The following is a 21,601-nucleotide window of genomic DNA, read 5'->3' as shown; positions in this document are numbered from 1 at the left end:
TTAATAGATGAATCCTAATTTTGATCCCCTGATTGTTCCTCTAGCGCACATCCAGTAAAATATGTCAAATATCTCTACTCTGGAGATTGTACACCCTACTGATCCCAGAACTTTTCATATCATGCCATCAACGGGTCATGCTTTATTTTTCTTCATGACCAAAAGACCAATTTGCAAATGTGATGCATGCATGCTGAATAGAATGGTGAATATAGTAAACATATGCTAAATATCAGCATGTTAGCACTATCATTGTGAACAAGTTAGGGTTAGGGTTACTGCCGAACTCTGGTTTTATTTTCTCCTCATCTCTGTCCCTCGCTTTCTCCCAGGTCTCTTTCTTTCATGCTGCTGGACTGAAGTAATTGAATGAGTTGCCATGGTGCTTCATACAGGTTTAAGAAGGTCCTTGGTTTATTTAAATCCGTAGCTCCTGTTCCATCCATATAGTGAAGCAATTATCTACTGTATATTTGTTCATTTCAGTAGTCTTTTTTTCCCCACAGTGTCCCTATAGCCTGGTCGTTAGATGCAGCGTGGAGGTTTAGATCGAAGGTGTGGTCTACTCTGGGTGGAATGTTTGCGGAGCATCTCTTGTTTAGCTGTGACATACTGCATCGTTATCTCAGCGAGACTCTGCTGACGGTAACACACTGTCTTAAATGAACATAAACTAAAACACTTTTTAAACAACATTTTTTAGACAACAGAAAAGTATTTTTTTCTAACCGTGCCAGTGGATGTGTAAAGAGACCTACAAACACACAGTAATGTACATAATACTTGTTTTAGGGCCTGCATTGAACAAAACTTTGCTAAAGTTTAGGCTTCTTCTTCTTCAACTTTACTTATATTTTTCTTTCAATAGCTACATATAGGCCCTAGCATGTTCACTTACATTTCCTTTATGTGTTGATGACTCAGTTTACTGGACTTGGTAGTGACTGTAGGTGTAACTGGCCTATGAGAAGAGACAGATCCCCTGGGGACCAAAGGTGGAGTGGAGCTCAGGGATCAGGCTCATCTGAGACCCAGAGCTTCTAGTTTGAATGGTCCTCCTGTTCAGCTCAACACTGGGCCTGGGATGGCACTGTAGAACGGGATATAGCCTCACACCAGGAACTGGAAAAGACCAATCTGCAGGAGCTTTCTTTTTCAGGAATATGTGAGTAATGACAACATTCTCTGTCAATAATCTTTCTTAATTTCCTTAATATGTTTTGATACAAAGTGGGGTTGTAAATGTTGATAATCAAAGAGAAGAACAATGTGGTTGGATCAGTTGTATGTTATCTAGTGATTATTGTAATTGTTTTTCTCTAATTTGGTAAAACCTAATAATGTTTGCATAGACAAATCAATTCGGTGACACAACTTTTGATAATTCTTTTTCTAGGAAGTACTAATACATTAAATGTTTGATATTTCATTATATAGACAATTTTACCAGTTTTGATTTGATGTGCCATTCATTTAGGCCAAGAAATGTAACATTACAGTTTTTTGTAGCTTTCTATTGTTAAACATTTATGCATCAAAATGTATAGTTTTGGTATTAACTTGACTGCCTGACATCTATTTAAGAACCTAGTGTACCTTCATATATCGGTTAATCTGATTTTATTAAATTGCTGATTTATTGAATTGCTCTACTGCAGGCACTTATAGCCTCTTGAAAATGCCATCCTGCAAAGAAATGCTGGTGTTTGCAGCACTCTTTGTCTTCCTGGGACTGACCCAATGTCAAAAGTTGCCAAGTAAGTTTTCATTTCTTTCATACGTATGTAATCATTAATGCATAAAAATAACACTAACGCTGGATCATCCCTTGCACAATATGGTTCTGTATAGTTGGACTGTCTTTTTTTATCTCCTGTAACAGGGATTTATGATCTCAAGGAGGCATTGTCCTGTTAAAAAAAGTGTCATATAACACATTATTGAAAATAATCCCATTATCCGATGTGGCTATAGTTTTCCAGGTTGAACACTGTACTGCTGCACCATGACCAGCAGATGTCAGGGTTTGTCAGTTCATAGTCCATTGTTTGTCTTCACAGCAGTCTTTCAATCCAGTATCGTATGTCCTACTCCCAGTCCATATGTGGACAATAAGAGGTCAAGCGGTCATCCTGGGGTTAAGCTGAAACTTTGAAACCCAGAGTCTGTGAACTGCTGAGTCTCCCTGTTAACATAAATTAATTAGCACAATGTTTTTTTCTAGCTATGGTGTCCTACCCACAGAAGAGTCAGAAATAGAATGAGCAAAACTGAGCAACAACAATTCCAGTAGTAATCTATTTTCAATGTAAACTGCACGTCACTTTGACGTTGTCTTGAATGTGTTTTGCTGGACTGTGATACATGGCAGGGAAACTTTTGCAAGGATTTTAGATAGCAGGTGATTTCAACATTAAGGGGAAACTTGTAACTGTAACTGTCTAACATGTAACTGTAGCAGGTAGCAGGTTTTTGTTTTATAGTTTTTTTTAGTGATTTTCTACATGAGTTATAATTTATGTATGTATTTATAATAACTTATAATCAAGATTCTTTCACCAACTTTAACACACATGTTTTAACCTCACAGGAGACACCACAGCCATGTTGATCTCATTCAAACTGCAGTACAAAGCGTCCATTGTTTAGAATTCAGTAGCCAAATCCACCCATGAAAGAAAATAAACAGCCTTGTCCTTAATGGGTTTCATTACCCATTAACATTACCTCATTGTACCTGTGAAGAGATTATATAGCATTATTAATGACAATGAGTAATGCAACTATTTAAGAATGAGAAAATCAGTTATATAAGCGCTGATGTAAAATGTAGAAGTTGTCCAGCACCCTTTGATGCTAATTCATTGTGATGTCAAACTGAGCTCAGTCTTTGTGCTGTGAGGTTTTGATCTGCTCGAGGAGTTTCATGTGCCTGAGTCGAGTGGAGTGAGGAGAGTGGACGGCTCTCAACCTGAGGCGTTGGCCTACCGTGTCAACCCCTCCATCCATCTACGGAGATCCATGAGGTACAGTACTAGGCTGCCTGAGCCCAGTTTGTTTCAATCAAGCTGGAAAACTGATTTGAGAATAAGTTAACAACGCCTGAAAATGTAGTTTCTCTTCAATAGTTTAACTTCTCACCTGGCTGCTGATAAAGATGTGTGGTGCACCAGTACTAGTTATGGCCAAATGAAGCATCGGGAAACAGTGTCTTTATTTTCTGAGCCCACTAGATGGCGCCATTGGTTTCTCACAAGGGAAAGGCTTAAGTCATTAAAATTCAGTACATTCTCAACCAATTGTTGAACAGAGCGCGCCACCCATTGGGCTCAGAAAATAAAGACACTGGTTAGGGATGCTTCATCCGGCCGTCTCTAGTCAGTACACCGTGACATCACGGCTGGTTGTGGTTACAGTTGCAACAAAGCAGTCCCCACCCTCAGTGTTGTTGCATGTGGGCAAAGGCGACAAAGACTTTCAAGCAGAGTAGCAGCAAAACAATATTTTTTCAAGTTACTTTATGAAGCTAAAATCAACATAGCATTCTGCCGTGCCTCGAAGCGCTGCTGACATGGCTGTAGACTCTTTTTGTTGTTTTTCTTTGAACTTGCACACCCTTACAATGGATGCAGCGTTGTGGGGTTGCATGACATACTTATCCATTGGCAAGGCAGCTTTATTTGTATAACACATTTTAGCAACAGGGCAATTCAAAGTGCTTCACATAAAAAAATAATAAAGGTTACAGGGCAGTACAAGAAATTAAACATTCTACACTCTTGTCTTCTTCTCCAAACTGGGGATGTACCGACCACTATCTAGGTAATACACTGACTTTGGATCTGTACCTAATACAACCCCACTTCAAAAATTCTAAACTATCACTTGAAGTAAGCATGTGCTTTGATCAAATTCAGGAAACAAAGAGGCTGTCTGCTAAATATTGCATAAAACAAAAACAACTTTCAAGCAAGTTTTCAAAGAAATGTGTCATGTGCTAAAGTGGAAGTTAACATCCCAGAAACTCTGTTTCTACTTATTTATGTTTCTTTAAAATGAAAACCTCATGTTCCTACTAAAAATCTCTTAATTGTTGTGTGAGGAAAGTCCTCTCTCTGATGTTTTCCAACTCTCTAAACCTCACTCTCTTGCCGCAGCGATGTGTATCCAAATGGACTTCCCTCTGACTACTCCATCATCGCAACGTTTAAGGTGACCAAAGACACGGCCGAGAAATCCTGGGACCTGTGGCAGGTCAGCGACCCCAAGGGACGAGAGCAAGTCGGCCTGCGTTTCCAGGGAGAAACACGTTCTTTAGACTTCTTCTATACCAGCCCCCATGGGAGCCAGATGCTAAGGACTTTCCATGGTGTGGACAAATTGTTTGATGGGGAGTGGCACAAGTTGGCGCTGAGTGTGAAGGGCAGCCAGGTAAAGCTGCTGATAGACTGTGAAGAGGTCAGTGTGAAGTCCATATATGAGTCAAGGCCAGTCATCCACCGAGGGTACACCTCCATCGTCAAGCGGGCTGCTAGAGATCGCTCTGTGTCTGTATGTTCAAAGCTTGGATTTATATATATATACTATATCTAAAGTAACATTTCAACTTGCTTTGATTTGGGAACTTTAATTTCTCATATTATCCCCTGTCACTTTCCAGGTGGACCTCCAGCAGATGGAGGTGTCCTGTGACCCAGAGCAGGCTTATTCAGAGGGCTGCTGTGAGCTCTCTAGTGTTGTAAGTCAGCTCTCATTCAACACTCAACACCCCCCCCCCTCCCTGTTGGAGATGTGTTAGTTGTTTTAATACCGTCATCTCACCTCTATGTCTATGTCAGTGTGGAGGGTATGCAGAGATCGGCCTAACTGCTGGAAGAGAGTCTTGCAAATGTATGCACGGGCAACCTGGCATTCAGGGAGCTCCAGGGCCAAAGGTTAATATTCCTAAAAATTGAACTGAACATGCTGATAAGACAAGTTGAATCTGTGTCGACACTTTTTTTTTTTTTATTCTTCTGCAGGGTCACATAGGTCTTCCAGGAAAAGCCGGAGACCAAGGAAGACAAGGAAACTGGGTAAAATATAGTTAATATATGCTTCTCAATCATGCAAATATCTACCCTTCTGTTGGATGAATGGTGTTATTTGGTGTATCCTCAGCATTAGCGGCATCCTCTTTCTCTAGCTGTGCAACAAAGAGTTAAACTGAATTGTGCGTGAGTGACATTGTAAAACTTTTATTCATGAGACACCAGCAAGGCTGTGGAAAATGGCAAGAGAAGTACAACTGAGACTGAAACAGGATGGAAACAGATCTGTAAGCACAAGCGCCTAGCGATAGTAAACATACCGTCTCCTTTCATAGTTTTTAAACTCATGGCCGCTTTGCAAAAGATTTAGGAGGAAGCCAAGATAAACACAAACCAATACGGATGTGACAATAAATTTGTTTTTGTCGTTCTGAAATAGCCATTTGCATCTTAAAACACAGGCACTGCCTGTTTAGAATATAGGTTTTAACTCAAACTGGCAAAAGATCACAAGATTTCTAATGGTTTTGCATTTCCATTTGGAAGACACTGAGCCAAATGTAATAAATCCCCCCCCCCCCCAGACACACACACACACACACAAAAACAGAAAAACCTGGCAGTTGAGCAATAACCATACCCTCCAAGTGTCTGGTAATGATGAGAGGCATTAGCGTGCTTAACTATTGTGTGAAATTTGTCTCTTAAATGTTTCTGTCTTGTGGATAAGGCTGATTAATTCACCACAGGAAGACCAGATTGTGAAAGAGGACATGTTTGAGAAATTAATAATGAACACACTATTCTGCTACAAGAGCCAGTTACACATACATCAATGAATGAACATATACACTCACGTTTGTATTCTTTAGGGAGGTGCAGACGTGATTATTTCCACTTTAATAAATGTATGACTTCTTAATGTCTTTCATGCCTAGAAGTCAGTGTAATGTTGGAACAGAGCTGAGAGCATTTTAAAAACAGTCCAGAGAACATGTGTTTTAAGGAGGTTTTTCCTTAATACCGTATGTGATAGTTTGGCATTTAACATGTCCTTTGCATTCAAGGAAGTCCCCTATGCTGTGTGAGCAAACACATGTACGCCTCCAGACCCACGTACATTCAGAGCACATTTCCAGAGCTGTACATGTATTCATGTCCTGAGTTGCAGCTGTAGCTCATCTGGGAGTAAACATCTGTCTTGTGTAACGCATTTGAGTTTTGACCTCCTGCCAACTTGTGAATCACAGAGCCCTAACATGTTTATCTCCTCCCCTGCTGGCATCCAAGGAGGGCATTTCCTGGCACAGCTATGTGAACTGTCCCTCTCAGTTGGTGGGTGGTCCTATGCTCGTCTGACCTATACCACCTTAGAAACATAGAAACGTTGTAAAGTTCACGGTTGTGCTTCTTGCCGAACTGTCGGCCATCTCTGAGGTTAACCTTCGCCCAGCTGACTCTACTTGAAGTTAGGCAAAACGATCAAATAAACTGACAACACAATAGTCATCCTGGAACTTGCTTAATCTGTTTGTTGACTCAGTGAAATACAACCAATTGGAAAACCCTTTTCCTTCTACTGCTGAGGAAGTCAGCATCTGTGCAAACAATTCTGGTCTTCTTGTTGTATTTATGACTGCTGAACAAGCTTGTGAAGATTACCCACAAATGTAAGTGTGCCTGACACCCATAGCGTGTTCACATTTCAAAGATTCTCTCCACTTAAAAAGGGGTTTTTCTTATGTTTATGTTGCCTAAAATGTAATACCTTGAAATACTATACTGACCTGTATCCACGCCAAGTTTGTCACTAGAAAGGTGGACTCACATTCCTCTACTGAAAGGGGGAGATGTCTGTTCTCTAAATTCTGAGATTCAAACATTCAATCTAGATCTGGTACATGATTTGAAAGCCAATCGCTGTCTGATGTGTCGCAGAGCTCCGGACGGCGCCACGTCAGAACAGCCCAGTTGGTAAACATGGCCGCCGAAAGGAAGCAGGCAGCACTTGGAGGCGCTCCCGCCTTATTTATGAACCTGGTGTGAGGCTCAAATATGTATGGCTGAGTCTTTCCGATGTTTCTAGCCATCATGTTGCTACACGTTAACGGGGCAACCTGGTGCAAGCAGCGTTGGTGGGGAGAAAGAGGAGATATGCTTTCTGACCCTTTTCAGACTTTTTTTTCAATTTTAATGTGGGAAGACCATTGTACACAAAATATTAATCGTAGCGGTAAAACATGTCTAACTTAATTGTCCTCGTTTTGTTGAATGTTTTTTTACAGCTCACATTAAAAGAAAGGTTTGGGGAATAACACTCGCAGGAAAAGAGACGATCGTTACCACTCTCGTATCTGTGCTGGCTACAGCCAGAAGATTATTATCTTAGCTTAGTATAAAAACTGGAAGCAGAAAGATACAGCCAGCCAGTCATGTTTCACACTCTGGTTTTGTATAGATCAAACAAACACGTTTTAATGACAGCTTTAGAGGTGCTGGTAAGCAGATATTCTCTCTTGTTTAGTTTTTTAATCCCTGGACAGAGCTCAGCTAGCTGTTTCACCCTTTTCCCAGTCTTTGTGCTAAGCTAACTTTTTCCTGGCTGCAGCGGGTTAACCCTAACCTGTTTTTAGAAATTTACTTTCTTGTTTTTTTGGTTGGAGGATTAATTCCATGGGAGATTATATTCCATTTGCTTATTTCATACAAAAGCTGAACTGTATAAACAGGTTCACAGAGGTTATATGCTGAACTGTTTCTTGCCCAGGTGCAGTAACTTCCTGCAGTCTTGTCATCACTGTGACAACTTTTTTTTCAGTTTCTCTACGACTTTTCTAACTAACAAGATGCACCATGTCAACTTGTGAGCTTTAGAGATTCTGGTAGGCAAATTTATTTGCCCTTTGGATAGGATCAGGCCAGCTGTTTCCCGCCTATACCCAGTCTCTATGCTAAGCTAACCTCTCCTGGTCCCAGCTTTATAATTACCATACACGCATGAGAGTGCTTCTCTCAACTCTTTGTTCACAGTCCGTCTTCCCACCGTAACTGCAAAAAGAAAAAGAAAAAAAACATTACATTTTTTAGTGTTAAACTAAGAAGCAAATGTTGTCATGCAGTTTCTTTGTCTGATGCATCCAAAGTGCAGTATGTAATGTTCACATTTACACTCTATTTGTCAAGCTGGTTGATTTATTACCAAATAGCTGCAGGCTTGTTGTGATTGAGTCAAACTTGTCTTGTAGGGGCTCCGGGGAAACACGGGTGACTATGGCAACATTGGCGAGACAGGCCCAAAGGTAGGATCTGCCTTAATACGCTCCCATCAGGGTTACACCACAGTGCGGCTAGTTCTCTAAACACATTAATGAAACCTCAAACGTCTCCTCAGGGTGAAGAAGGAATCAAAGGCGAGAAAGGAATGAGAGGACTCTGGGGTCAAGTGGTAATTTATTACACTCAGATTCATAATTTGGTATACACTGAATGTTACAAATCTGTATTAATGGCATGTGTTTACAGGGAGACAGAGGTCCTAAGGGGCTGAAAGGATTGAAAGGGGCAGCAGGCTTCAAGGTAAACCTCTATGCTGGGTTCAGGCATTAACTGGACCTGTTTAATTAGGCAGCCAGCTAACAAAGTTACAGACCTTTCATTGGATTTTTGTGCAGTTTGCTGTTAAAGTTGTACAACTTTATAGATAACCTTTAATGTTGACATTGTGACTAATTAAAGGGAGTACGTGGACCACCTGGAGGTATCGGAGAGACTGGGAAACTAGGAGAAGTTGTGAGTTAATTTTTCAGACACAATGATGCTTTAAGCCCTTCGGCAATATAATTATTGTATTACTAACGATTTCGCCTCCTTGAAGGGTGCTAAAGGCAAAAAAGGATATGAAGGGATTTCTGGATTTCAAGGAGTAAAGGTAATGATATTTCCTCTTTTTTTCTGTCTTTTTTTAATCTAGATATTGCTATTTAATTCCATTATGCTTTTATTTATTAGGGAGAAAAAGGGCCCACTGGTGCAGAAGGTAATGCTGGGCCCAGAGGAAATCAGGTGGGTTGTTGTGTATGATTCTATGTTCTTTAATCCATAATGAGACACTCCTAATTCTTTGTCCGCTACTTTCAAAATCCCTTTATGTGAATGCTGAGAGCCAGAGATTATTTTCAATGTGGTCAAAAACTGGAATAGAGCTATGTTTTTGGCTTATGTGCCATCTCCATAACATTAGTTATGGCTGGATTTTGGCTGAGATCTGAGGGCATGAACTGTATCAACATAAGCTGGTGAGTCACTGGAAGAAGAGCCTCAACCGCAAAGATAACCTCTTGTTTTATACAAAGGAAGGCTCCCTGCTTCACCATGTTGTTTCTGAAGAAAATCTGTTGCATATGTGTAACTTATGTTTCTTCAAATGATGTTTGGCAGGGTATTGTGGGAGATCCTGGAGAGAGGGGAGCTGCTGGAGAGAAGGGGAAGCCCGTATGTATCACACATTAATCACAATGACGTGAAAATGGTGTATCCCTTTTGGTTCAGTAATACAGCAGTATACAACCATCACACATAATTGAAAATGCTTTATTTTGAGAGATGTCTGATTTTGTCTGAACTTGTGAAAACTAGGGGATCCATGGACCTGTGGGCAGAGCTGGCACCATTGGACCAAAGGTGATTATGTTGAAATTCTTTTATTAGAATAACCCCTTGAGATGTGCCATCTTAATTTTGAGGGGATCCCGGACATGATACCACACAAACAAACAAAAAGCATTGCACACATACAACCAAGTAAGCAAAACAAAACAGCCACAAATAACAAACAAAAAAACACACCAAGCCTGCAATTACAACAGAATAAATAATAGATCATAACACGATTATTCAGAAACAGATCATAACATGATCATTCAGAATATAGCCAAACTTTACTGTAAAATGTCAGTGAGGTTAAGTGGTTCAGTAAAGAGAAAAGAGTGAGTAATGAGATAAAATTAGGAGGGTGTTCAAGTCTGCATGTACAGTTAGTATGAAAGTGAGCGCCATGGCATGTTTTAACAGTCTGAAAGATGAAATGGAGCGAATATTTACTGGTTAATTATTCCAGTCAGAAGGTGTTTTAAACATAAAAGCGTTGGATTTGATTAACTGCTGTCACACCTGAGTGCTCACTAACACAATCCCAAAATCCTTTTTCTGTTCTAAAATAAGGATTTTGTTTCCTCAGGGCATTGTTGGAGATCCCGGTCTTTCAGGCAGAGATGGTGATGTGGGAATAGAGGTATTATATTCTACTGATAGTCTTACCGCTGATGTGTTCAGAAGCACTGTATTGTGTAATTATAAGTGATCTCTAATCCTCACAGGCTTACCAAGGACCACAAGGTCTCGGTGGAAAACTCGGACGAAGTGGAGCAAAGGTAAATCGCCGATCTTGTTTGTTTTTGTGAATATATTTACAATTGAGTTGTCGGTTTGATTTGTCTTGGTTTGTGTCTTTTAAAGGGAGAGAAAGGCACCCTTGGGCCAGCAGGAGAAATGGGTCCCCAAGGCCGAACCGTAAGTCACTTTTTCAGAAGACAAGCACATCATACATTTTGTATGTAAAGTAGTTTGCCATCTTAAAGGAAAAGGACAAAGAATAAAGCAGTCCCTTAGGTCGGTTTAATAAATGTTTTATTCCCGAGGGCTCAAGAGGTTACAAGGGTTCTGCGGGGAAGCCAGGAAGACCTGGATTTATCGGACCACCGGGACCTACTGTAAGTGCTCCAGATGAATTTTCTGAATTCATCCCAACACTAGTTCATTTCCTCAGGACATTAAACCATGTCATCTGTTCACAGGGACACGTGGGTGTACCTGGCAAACCAGGCTCCAAGGTAATACATTCTCATTCATTACCCATACGAAATAAAAAAGGTCGGCATAATCCCAATTTAATGCCACAATTAGTCACTGAAGGACTGATCACTGGTTCATGAGCTGAATGTAATCATACACTTTAGGATTTGCAGCTGTTGTCTAGGAAACAAAGATTCACAGACTGTTAAAAGCTGTATAGTGTCCTGACTGGGACCTTAAAATGACTTCAAGAATCTCTGTGTTTATTTGGCAGATGCTCTAGTTTACCAGCAAATAAAAGATCTGTCTTTCAAGCTTCTAAATACTGTTGATTTTTTATTTGCCATGTGCAGGGTGCCATTGGGCTCCAGGGAATCCAGGGAGTTGAAGGTGCACAGGTACTGCCTTTCATATTGTTTCCTCTCTGCTCATCATTACATCCGCTTTGTGTTTTTTTTGTGGCGACCCCAAACATGAACATAAATGTTTCTTTTCTTTAAGGGGGGAAAAGGCATTAAGGGCCCAAAAGGAAAGGTGAGCTGTGACTCTGTTGTTGTGTCATTGACAAATATAATGATTTTTCTAACACATACCAGCACTTTAAAGTTTTGGTACACTCTGTTTACTTGCCCTGAATGAATAGGCAATGATCAAGTACCGATAAAAGTAAAAAAAAAAAAAATCAATTGTAACATGGCTGGGATGAGTTGGTTCGCTAAACAGGGCAGTTGACATGCAGGTGTGTGTTCCCTAATACTAAGATAGTACTGCCAGACTATCACAATATTATGCTACATTCATCACCTTCGCTAACTGAATAGTCTGAAAAATCTTAAATCAATCCATCAAACAACATTCCAGACATTTTTAGAGCATCTGTAGAAGTGATAAAGGCATTCACACCCACAATTCCACCAAAATGAATATTGCACATTGCTCAAGTGTTATCTACTAAATTTTATATGTTTTACATGGAAATGTACAGATGCATGTTTGTATTTTTCTTCCTTTGCTGGTTTTGTATTGGTCATTTTCTTCTTCCTTTCACATTTTTTAAAATAACTTCCATTTTGCATGTCTACTGATATTTACATCCACCACTGAGGTTATGTTAACAGTTTGCCTAAATGTGACTTGGTTGGTTCCCATGTTTTATTATTACTATTTACTAACATATCAAGCATTTTAAGCTGTTTTCATTTTGCTTTCAATGAAGTTTGTGTTCATGCAGACCTGATTTCTCATTGTAATGTGATGGATGCACTGGCTCTAGGTTGGAGACAGGGGTGAGCTGGGTCCTCAGGGAGGACGGGGGAAACGCGGTCCGGCGGGACCATCTGGACGTTCAGGCCCTGTCGGAGTCAAGGGGGTTCGGGGTGAAAGAGGACCAGATGGTTTTCAGGGGCCCCCAGGTCCACCAGTAAGTAAAATACATGCCTCTGAATTTGCATCATGCCTTTTTTTTTGGCTGATACGATAAACATTACAGAGCTACAGTACAGTGGTACTGCCCTTCAGTCTCCACCATTATTGACACTTGATCTAGCTGTAAAAGATGGCACAGAAACAGCAGAGTAATTGTTTGCAACAGCAGTTACACTGACTGGCAAACACACACACACACACACACACACACACACACACACACACACACACACACACACAAGGTTTGGTAAGAGCTTTGCTGTTAAAAACACATTTGAGGAGTACAGCGAAGGCTTCTTTTAGTTTGGCTTTAAATCCATAATGAGCCTAAGGAAATATTATTGGCTTATTTTCTTTATTGCATTTCCTCTGATAGACAGCCATTCCTTCAGCATGCCCCGTCCTGTAATATTCCTTATTACATGTCCCACAGTTGGGTCCCTTCCAGTAATGGATGTGGTAATGATTTGTTACACAGGGCCCGACCCTCCCTGCTCAGCATGTGATCGAGGTTTGTAAGAAAGTGGTTCTGGAGCAGATGTCCCTCTTTGCCAACTCAGTGAAGAGGACATGTGCTGCCGTTTGTCCTTTGTACGGGGATGTGCCCATGGGTGCCCCTGGTCCCCCCGGACCAAAAGGACCCCCTGGATCTCCTGTGAGTTTTACAGTTTCATTGTTTGTTCAAAGGGAAAAGCCTGCACAGACACACAAACATTGTTATAGGTATCACCTCCTCTTCTTAGCACCTTTAGGTGAAACACGCTACCGGAGGGCAGTACACGCTCCATTTGTTGTTCGCTTTTGTCTTCCTGGTTGAGTAAAATACAAACACATTGCAAGGGTCTGGACTGGACTAAGAGAGCTGAAGTACTTGGCAGAAAAGCGTGGAATGAAGACCTTACGATTTTCCACGTCTCTGCGAGGACACAAAAGGAGTCACAGACTAGACATGTCTGTGTTGAATGGCTTTTGGATAGTACCAAGGCTGTCGTTGGATTGGAAAGCCTTTTCCACATTATTGTACACTGTAGAACCGGTTGGTGTTCCACAACTTCTTTAATCAAAATGACTCTCAGGCGGATGAATGCTCTTGAGGCCATGAGTATACAAAACATATTCCACTATATTAGATTGTGGCCTGTAAGCATCATGTTGTCGTGTTTAATGCCAAACCAAGAACAGTGAAGTACTAGTACTGTGCAATGTTTTCCTAACAAAGTTTTATATAATCAGCCAAACAAATCTCAGTTTTTGAGCTGGTCAGAGGTGAATGGAACCTTTGTTTGTGACTTGAAATAAGACACATTGCAAGGTTTTCACTGAAAACACAAAAGATTAACAATGTATTTTTCTATTGATCATGTTGTCAGGGTGACCCTGGTAATGATGGTGTTGATGGAGAAGTGGGCCTGCCGGGATTCTACGGAGAAGCCGGGGAACTGGGCCGAAAAGGAGAAACAGGTGTGATAAACAAACCTGACAGAATGTATTTATGAATGTGATGAACACCAAAACTATAATTCACCAGTGCTGGTTTTAGGAAGAACTAGTGGTGGAAAAAGAATTGAGATCCTTTTTTGAGCTACTTAAGGGCAGAAGAACAAGCTGTAAACAGATCACTAACATATTATGATCATATCAAGTTAGGCAAACACCTGCTTATTTACACATCCAGCAGACATTAATCAACATTACTATTTATTTGGTTGTTTTTATGGCTACCTGAAGTCAAGTCTGACTTGAGCCCTTTAAAAGTTAACGTTACAGTTTTTACTTTATGCTCAAAATCACACATTGTAAACTAAGCTCCAACACTAATTTTCAAAATACAATAATACACTACCACAATACACATGTCTACCAAAACACTGCAAAAATGTCAAAAAATCACATAATTCTTCCAAAACAATAACACATGTTCTCTCTCAACAGAAACATTTAGTCAGTCATAGCCCAATGTCATAAAAACACTAACATCAGCTGGAATTACAGAAGCTGCGTTATTTTCTATGTGTCAGGTCGGCCCTTATATAATAGATAATAGCATCATATTGTATTGACCAAAGATTGTGTGTTTACACTGCCGTTTCTCTTGAGGCCTCTCCATAGTTTTTGTTTTGTTGGGTTTAGTGAATGCATGCCTTATGTTTCATTTGCTGCCGAAATTCAATACAAAAAATGAATAAGCCATCTCAGAGCAGCTTTATATAATGTGTCACTGCCCGATGTGAGTTGAGTGCAGATTTGAGTTGTGCATGTGTTACTTTACAACAAGTAGCCTACAAGATGCTAACAAGATACTTCTGTAATGTCATTACAGTAAAAATTGACCTACTTAACAAAGTTTGTTCACTGCTGGCTACAAGCTAGCAATCAAACAAAATAAAGGCTGTCAGTTGAATGGTGTTTTGAGCTAACGTTAGCAATCAATCAATCATAAATAGCTAAAACGTTTTTGAAAAAAATTTCATCTTCTGCTATTGTTTGTAATGAGAAAAGTTTATTATTTCATGGATTTCACAAATTTCAATATGATACGTTGCCACTAAACCACTTAAATCTGAGCATGTACGCCTCACTTCTGCACTTGACTCACATCAGGCAGAGACAGGTTTATGGAAAAAGGGGAAATTGTCCTCGTCTTCCTCTCCCTCGTGCAGGAATTCTTTTTACTTTATTGTTCCTTTTCCACACAAAATCAGTCCAAATAGGTCCTCTTTTACTGCATGCACTACTGTTACATATCAGAATCAGCTTTAGCCAGGTTTGTGTAAACAAACAAGGACTGTGACTTTGGTTACTGTAATATTTCATGTTAAAGTACAACACTCACTTAGTGTAACATACAAAGAATACTGTTAAAAAAAAAAAAAAAAGAAGATGGTCATGCGGTTGAAAGAACCTCAACAGCGGAGTGTGTTTCCTACTTACGTAGATGGGAATCAGCTGGGAGTTTCAATTTGCATAACTTCAATCAGCTGTTTCTCTCATTTACCTTAACAAAGAAATACATGTAAAATGTGTGGTATATATTTGTGTTTCAATTTACAGTAAGAACAGCTGTTCACTTCGACTTTAGCCTAAGATAGGTTTGGAACGTTATGTTATCTGTTGTGACATACAGTGTGAAATCCATTGTTTTGGTCTTGGTTGAGCGTGTTTGTAAAAGATGTTCAAGCACTTTAAATTTGTGTTAACTACATGCATTTTATGTCAAAGCAACAAGAAATGTGTTAATTGTATAGCCTACAGAGAGAGATGTTTTGCTAACTGTTTTAAAAGTTTAGGAATGTTGTTAAAAGTATTGAAAAAATTGTCATAGCAATCATTGTACATTGTGCGGCTTGTGTACATTGTTGCTCAGTTGTAGATTGGTCAACTGCCAACGAGAAGGTTGGCGGTTTGATCCCTGGCCTTGAAAATGTGTAAATGTGTGTGAGTGCTTATCTGAATAGCAGGTGGCACCTTGTACTGCGGCTACAGTGTGTGAATGTGTGTGAATGGTGATTGGTTCCTGTACTTGTATGTTAACACACTTTGAGTTGTCGTTAAGAATATAAAAGTGCTATATACTGTTGGAACAGTCTATTTACATGACTAAATGTACTTCTTCTTCTTTTCACCCCTGGAAAGAACAGACTCAACTTCCTTTCATCATAAACCGCACTGTACGAATCTGCTGAATCAAATTCTGTAAAACTGGTGGGCTAACATTGACATTCTCTGCTCTAATTTATGGTCAGAGGTCTGAACATGATGTCACATTCATGCCACATTCCCCTGCCAAGCCAATGAAATCGGAGAATATTTACAAGGGGTTTTTAACAAGGATCTCAGAAACACATATGGTCTTTAATCAACATGTCCGCCGTGTTCTTGAGTGGAGCTCACTCCTGAAGTGAATGGCATTTTGGCCTGTCTGCTGTGAAGACCAATGTGTGTGTGTGTGTGTGTGTGTGTGGCTTGCAGGTGACAGAGGAGAGCAAGGGGATAAAGGACCCAAGGGTTATGGTCTACCTGGTTACTTTGGAGACCAGGGAACAAAAGGTAAATTCATCTTCTAATACTTTATAGTGTTTGATGACTTGAGTATAATCAGCCATTGATATGTGTCCACATCTGGGCCTGTGAGTCATCTTACAATCTAGATTCAGCTGAGTCTGCGCTTCAGATCCCAAGAAAGGGGAGAGGAGATGTGTTCCTGTAAGAGAAATGTGATACTTGCCAAAAAAAGAAAATTATTTTTCTCTGTAAATACTCTGTAACTGGGACTCCGGGAAAAAGTCTTTGTCCGCTAACTGAGCAGACAGAGAGAGCTGAAGACTAAACAACATTTTTGCCTTGATCGCAGGTCAGCGTGGACGACTTGGCAGAGCTTTTAATGGCCAGCCAGGGAAGCAGGGTGAGAGGGGGCACGTGGGTCGGCCTGGACTCAGGGGCCATGCAGGTCTCAGAGGACCTCCAGGTGTTTGTGTCACCTCTGGGTGTGCTCAGCTGAACTCCATTAGCGTGACATCGCAGCCAGCACCAAGGAGGTTGAGGAATCGCCAGTAGAGGAGAAAAAAAAGGTTATGTGGACGGTGAATTGAAAATTGAGCTTAATGGAGAAAAACATGGTACTGGAGTTTTCTTTGTTTTTGTTAATATGTGTTTGTTCAAATAAATTGACATTTTCATGTAAATATGCATCCCAACTGAAACGTGAACTGAACTTCTGGGAACATTGTCATCTACAAAGTTACCAAAGACAACATGTGATTTGAAGGAGAGTGGTAACAAAATATTTGTGTAAAAAGACCGTCTTCATTTGATAGTTTTATTTAAACTGATTTCACAAGTCTGAGTTGTCTTTAAACATATGTTCTTTATAATAAAAATCTAAAAATTGATTTTTTTTAGACCATTGTATAAAAGGATTAGTTTCATCTGTTATTGAATATGAGAGCTATAGTTTTGGAGACAAGGCAGCAAAAACATCAACAACAAAAAACATGGTAACGTTTAAACAACATGAATATAATTTATACAATACTCTATTTAAGGAATAGAGAGAATGTAACCCTTTTCACACTGCGTTATCTTAACACACAGCTTTACGACCCTCGGTCAAAGCTATGGCGCGTAGTTTCTGTCTCCCCCATGATGACTTCTAAGTAATGACAACACCACTGTCAGCATGTCCACATGACACAAGCCTTCCATAATCGCGCCCCGCCACCCCTCCTCCTTAACAGTTGCTTGTAGCCAAGGAGGACACGGAGGATTAAAAAAATATGATGGACTCTTCCGAAGACAACTCGAGTTTATGTGTGCGAAGGTCGCCCATTGACACAATTTTTTGAATATAGCCATACTGAGAAATACACAGAGTGGTGTGGAGCTGATGGTCTTAATTAGCTTTGTATCAACTCATTTGACAACGGCTTGAATGTAACAGCCGTTTAGTTGCCAGTGAGCAACTCTAATCAAATGGGGTGCCATCTTAACACAATACTGAGTTATCCTAATACATTCATCTTTTGGTAGGATACACTCCCCAGTTATTATATATTTTTTAAACTTACTATTGGGATCATGGGTGCTTAAGGTGTGAAAATAGAATCAGGGAATAACAACGCTAACATTTCTCTGCATTTCTACATAGAAGAATCCTACCTGTGATGATTTCTGGTCACAATATAAGTGCTTGCAAAGCAAAATTATATATTTCTTTGAACTGAAGGTTTGTATATACTGCCAACAGAAAAGTTAATGGCCAACAACCTGCGCTTAGTCTTTTCTTAAACGTTGGTGTAGCAATGACAACAAACACTGACACAAACAGCAATGTTTCCCAGGGTGGCTCTGAAGGCACTGTTGTAGCGCTGTTACTTCACAGCAACACAGAGCTGGTTTGATTCATGGCCTGTGTTGACTTTCCAGCTACAAAACCTGCTGGTCAACTGGAATGGAGACTAAAATGTTTTACATGACGCGTCTGTCTATCTGTATTAGTCATGCAATGGACTCACGCCCTGTCTTGGGCCTTTCCCTGGGCTGTGATCAATGTATGCTGAGAGAAAAAGAACTTGAGGAGAACAGTAACGATTGAGAGTTTTCCAAAGCTCCAATCTAACTGAGAAACAATTGTAAATGGAGAAACTCACAGGGAGCTCTGCGTGTGGCTGTTCTCAGTGCCTTTCCTGGCTCATAACTGAAAAGTTCATTGACTGCAGATCGTCATCCTCCTCCACTCCTTCTGCGACTGCAGCATCATGTGTGCCATGCTGCTCTGGATGCTACGGCCACCTCTGTCATGGAAACTATTACTAATCCACGATTATCCTCTGATTTTGTTTTCTGAGCTCAACCACTTGCTTCAGACATGCTCACTATTTATCTCTCTGCGGCAAACCATACAAGTGATCAAAATAAATACAGCTTAATGCATGTGAACTGATTAAAACGACCCAGGACGGCTGAGCTTCAAAGTGATGGAACAGAATCAGAGATTATTAAAGAGAGAGATTTTATGTTGTCCTCAGGCAGTTCTTGAAAAAAAATTCAGTGCAACTGCCAGACCTGTAAATGTTAGTTGATGTAAGCAATGAGCCAAATGTGTTATTTTGTTTGGTAGAAGTGACAGCAAGCAGAGCTCGGATGCTATCAGGCCCAACTCAAGATTTTATTAAATATTCTGAGACGTTTTTAACATATTGGCAGAATAAGATGCTGCTCTGTGGGTGGATGACATATTTCTTTTTTTTTAGGCTGTGGGGCCGTATCACGTGAGCAGTTATTGACATCCAATGAATAGCCAAATACAAAAGAGGTTTTTAACTGGTGTCGAGCCTCTTTGATCCATCTTTTCCCCACATGGTTAACCCTAAGTTCATTTTTACTATTCTTTGTCTGTCTGGTTAGATTTCTAAAAAAAGCTTGTAAAACATCAACCCTGTGGTCTGCAGTCAAGATATGAACATCATTTTTAGAATATTTGTGCTGCAGTGAGGTCACTTGATTGTTAAAAATGGTCGGAGGACCCTGACGGCAAATAAATAAATAAAACGGAATATGTATTGATGTCACATACAGAGCAGTACAAACTAAGTCAATCTCCTCTCTAAAACACTTCTCATATGTCGTGGGAGTCACATTGTGAAGAAATAAACATTAAAACTCATACAGTTGAAAAATACATACATTTAAAAAAAAAAGGTCCAGCTGGTTTTGTCGTCATGACATTTATTTTTGCCAATAATCACAATGATAAAGTCATATAATTTATTGATATTACAACCACAGCAATGCTACACAAGCATTTGTAATGTCTAAAACAGTTTTCCTATATGCAAAATAAACATAATAAACATAACTCATATAAAGCCCGAACTATTTACATTTCTTCTAAAAATCTCAAAACAGTGACGCCATTCTCCTCTATAAAACAGTAGTTATCTATCTTATCCATTAAATACTATCTTTGATCACATTAGACTAGTTTGAGTTGGAGATTTTCTTTTCCGACTCTATACTCTTTGCTCTTGCTCTCGCCCATATAAGGCATAATGTGTGCCTTCACTTCCCTAAACAAACTTGCAATGCATCATGAGAGATTTAGAGACGCCACAGAGCACGGAGCTAGCGGCAGAAATAACCGAAAACGTGATAAAATGTGGACATCAAGTGGCTAAATTTTGGATGTAACAGTTTGGATTTAATGCTCAACAACCGCAAAAAAAGGAAAAGTTCCAGGCTGGATAGAAAATCCCCTGTTGAGGCTAGAAAGACCCCCAAGAGACCTACGTGATGGCTACCTTGTTAGCTTTTAACTTCAAAAATCGGTAAGTTTCTGTCTTTTATGGTTATTACATTTTTTGAAACATGAATCAGAGGTGCTGTTTTTGCTTGTATTCAGTCCTTTTGGTTCTAGAGCATTAACTAAAGACAAATTTCTTATCAAAAAGAGAGATGTTTGTAGACATCAGTTGTGTGGTAACATTTAAAGCTCTTAAACACCATATCTATTAACAGGGGTTACACTGATTTTACTGTATTTTCTTTCTTTCTATTTGACATTGCTTGTACTGCTTTGATTTCCCCATGTTGTTTTCAGTGTCCTGTTCTTCTGGTATGGGCCGAATCTTGCCAAACAAATGTATTATTAAATGTTATTACTGTCACATTTCCACACATGGCCACAGTCCACAATCAAGATGATCAATGTATAGGTCCCAGAAGACAACGCAAATGGCTTCTTGTAGGAAAATAAGCTCAGGGACTTTCTGCCCCCGGGGTTTCCTTCATGCTGGTTGCAAACCAGAGACCAGTACATAGAGACAGAAGATTAGTCAGCATTGGAAAGTCTACTCTCACCAGAAGGTTGGCCAGTCCCAGGCTCCAAACACCAACTCAGTATTTACCTGTGTGATCCACCAGAGTGTGCTGAGGCTCAGGGTCAAGAAGGCCGTCATCACGAAACTACCGCTGCTCAATCTCAGCATGAGATGACGTCCGATGAAATCTTTGTGTACCTTGTAGGCAGTAGTGGAAAACCATGTTCTCTCTAAGTGAAAGTAACAATATCCAATTTAAAAACACTCTAAGTAAAATTCCTGCATTTAAAAACAAAAGTATAAACGTATAAAGTGTTAAATGCAAAAGTGCTTATGGAGAAGGGCCCCTATCTGATGTGTTTTGATTTTATTACTTTTATTATGTAAGGAGCATGTTAATGCTGTAGCTGTTCAATATGTTATATACTTTAACATTGAATTTTTTTATAAGATGATAATATTATTGTGTATAAAATATTAAAAGTACAAATTCTCTGCATCATATTTATCAATCATCATATAATAGATAATCATATGAGAACATCAATCTTATATACAGTGCTCTTCTGTAATGCACTTTAGTTAGCAAAAAATCCTGCTTTTCATTTAAAACTGAATAAAATGTAATTGGATAACAGTAATGTAATTGTACAAGATCAGGCTTTTTGGAGCCTTTAAGAGAGCCCGCAAAGAATGAGTGAGGCTGTGTTGATGCAGAGCAGGCGGACACTGAGCACAAACATGATTGAACTTGTTTGTTTGGATCAAACCGAGAGCTGCCTGCTCTACACATTGCAGATTCACTTCTACATTTCTAACAACTTCCAGCTGTTTGTGCAGTAGTTTTTCACACCTCATTCTGTGCTGACTTGTGAGAACTAAATTTGCTGTCCATTTGGGTGATGAAGTGGAATTAAAAAAGAAGTAGTACAATGCATTGCTGAGCACTTGAGGTTCTGCTAAACGCACCATGAACAGTAC

At 39.8% G+C, this 21,601-nt stretch overlaps 1 protein-coding gene across 1 annotated transcript; it reads left to right on the top strand.

Annotated features, from left to right (window-relative positions):
- The first annotated feature begins 18 nt into the window (after positions 1–18).
- Positions 19–17,194, top strand: zmp:0000000760 (collagen alpha-1(IX) chain). The gene is made up of 27 exons (XM_034898762.1): positions 19–1,165; positions 1,659–1,757; positions 2,903–3,026; positions 4,158–4,551; positions 4,661–4,738; positions 4,839–4,934; positions 5,022–5,075; positions 8,276–8,329; positions 8,422–8,475; positions 8,553–8,606; positions 8,766–8,819; positions 8,905–8,958; positions 9,039–9,092; positions 9,468–9,521; positions 9,666–9,710; positions 10,267–10,320; positions 10,406–10,459; positions 10,545–10,598; positions 10,727–10,798; positions 10,883–10,918; positions 11,234–11,278; positions 11,382–11,414; positions 12,154–12,300; positions 12,784–12,960; positions 13,676–13,766; positions 16,275–16,352; positions 16,657–17,194. Exons 2-27 carry the CDS (start codon positions 1,679–1,681, stop codon positions 16,857–16,859), a joined length of 2,292 nt encoding a protein of 763 aa, XP_034754653.1. The 5' UTR covers positions 19–1,165; positions 1,659–1,678; the 3' UTR covers positions 16,860–17,194.
- Positions 17,195–21,601: the final 4,407 nt, after the last annotated feature.

Source organism: Etheostoma cragini, chromosome 17 (genome assembly GCF_013103735.1).
Source record: "Etheostoma cragini isolate CJK2018 chromosome 17, CSU_Ecrag_1.0, whole genome shotgun sequence".
Taxonomy (NCBI): Eukaryota; Metazoa; Chordata; class Actinopteri; order Perciformes; family Percidae; genus Etheostoma; species Etheostoma cragini.
This window is presented reverse-complemented; position numbering and strand designations above follow the sequence as displayed.

Coding starts and splice junctions, on each gene's coding strand:
- zmp:0000000760 (XM_034898762.1), top strand. CDS start 1,679: ATGCCATCCTGCAAAGAAATGCTGGTGTTTGCAGCACTCTTTGTCTTC. Junction 9,522..9,665: donor CTGGAGAGAAGGGGAAGCCC/GTATGTATCACA, acceptor TGTGAAAACTAG/GGGATCCATGGACCTGTGGG. Junction 10,460..10,544: donor TCGGACGAAGTGGAGCAAAG/GTAAATCGCCGA, acceptor TGTCTTTTAAAG/GGAGAGAAAGGCACCCTTGG.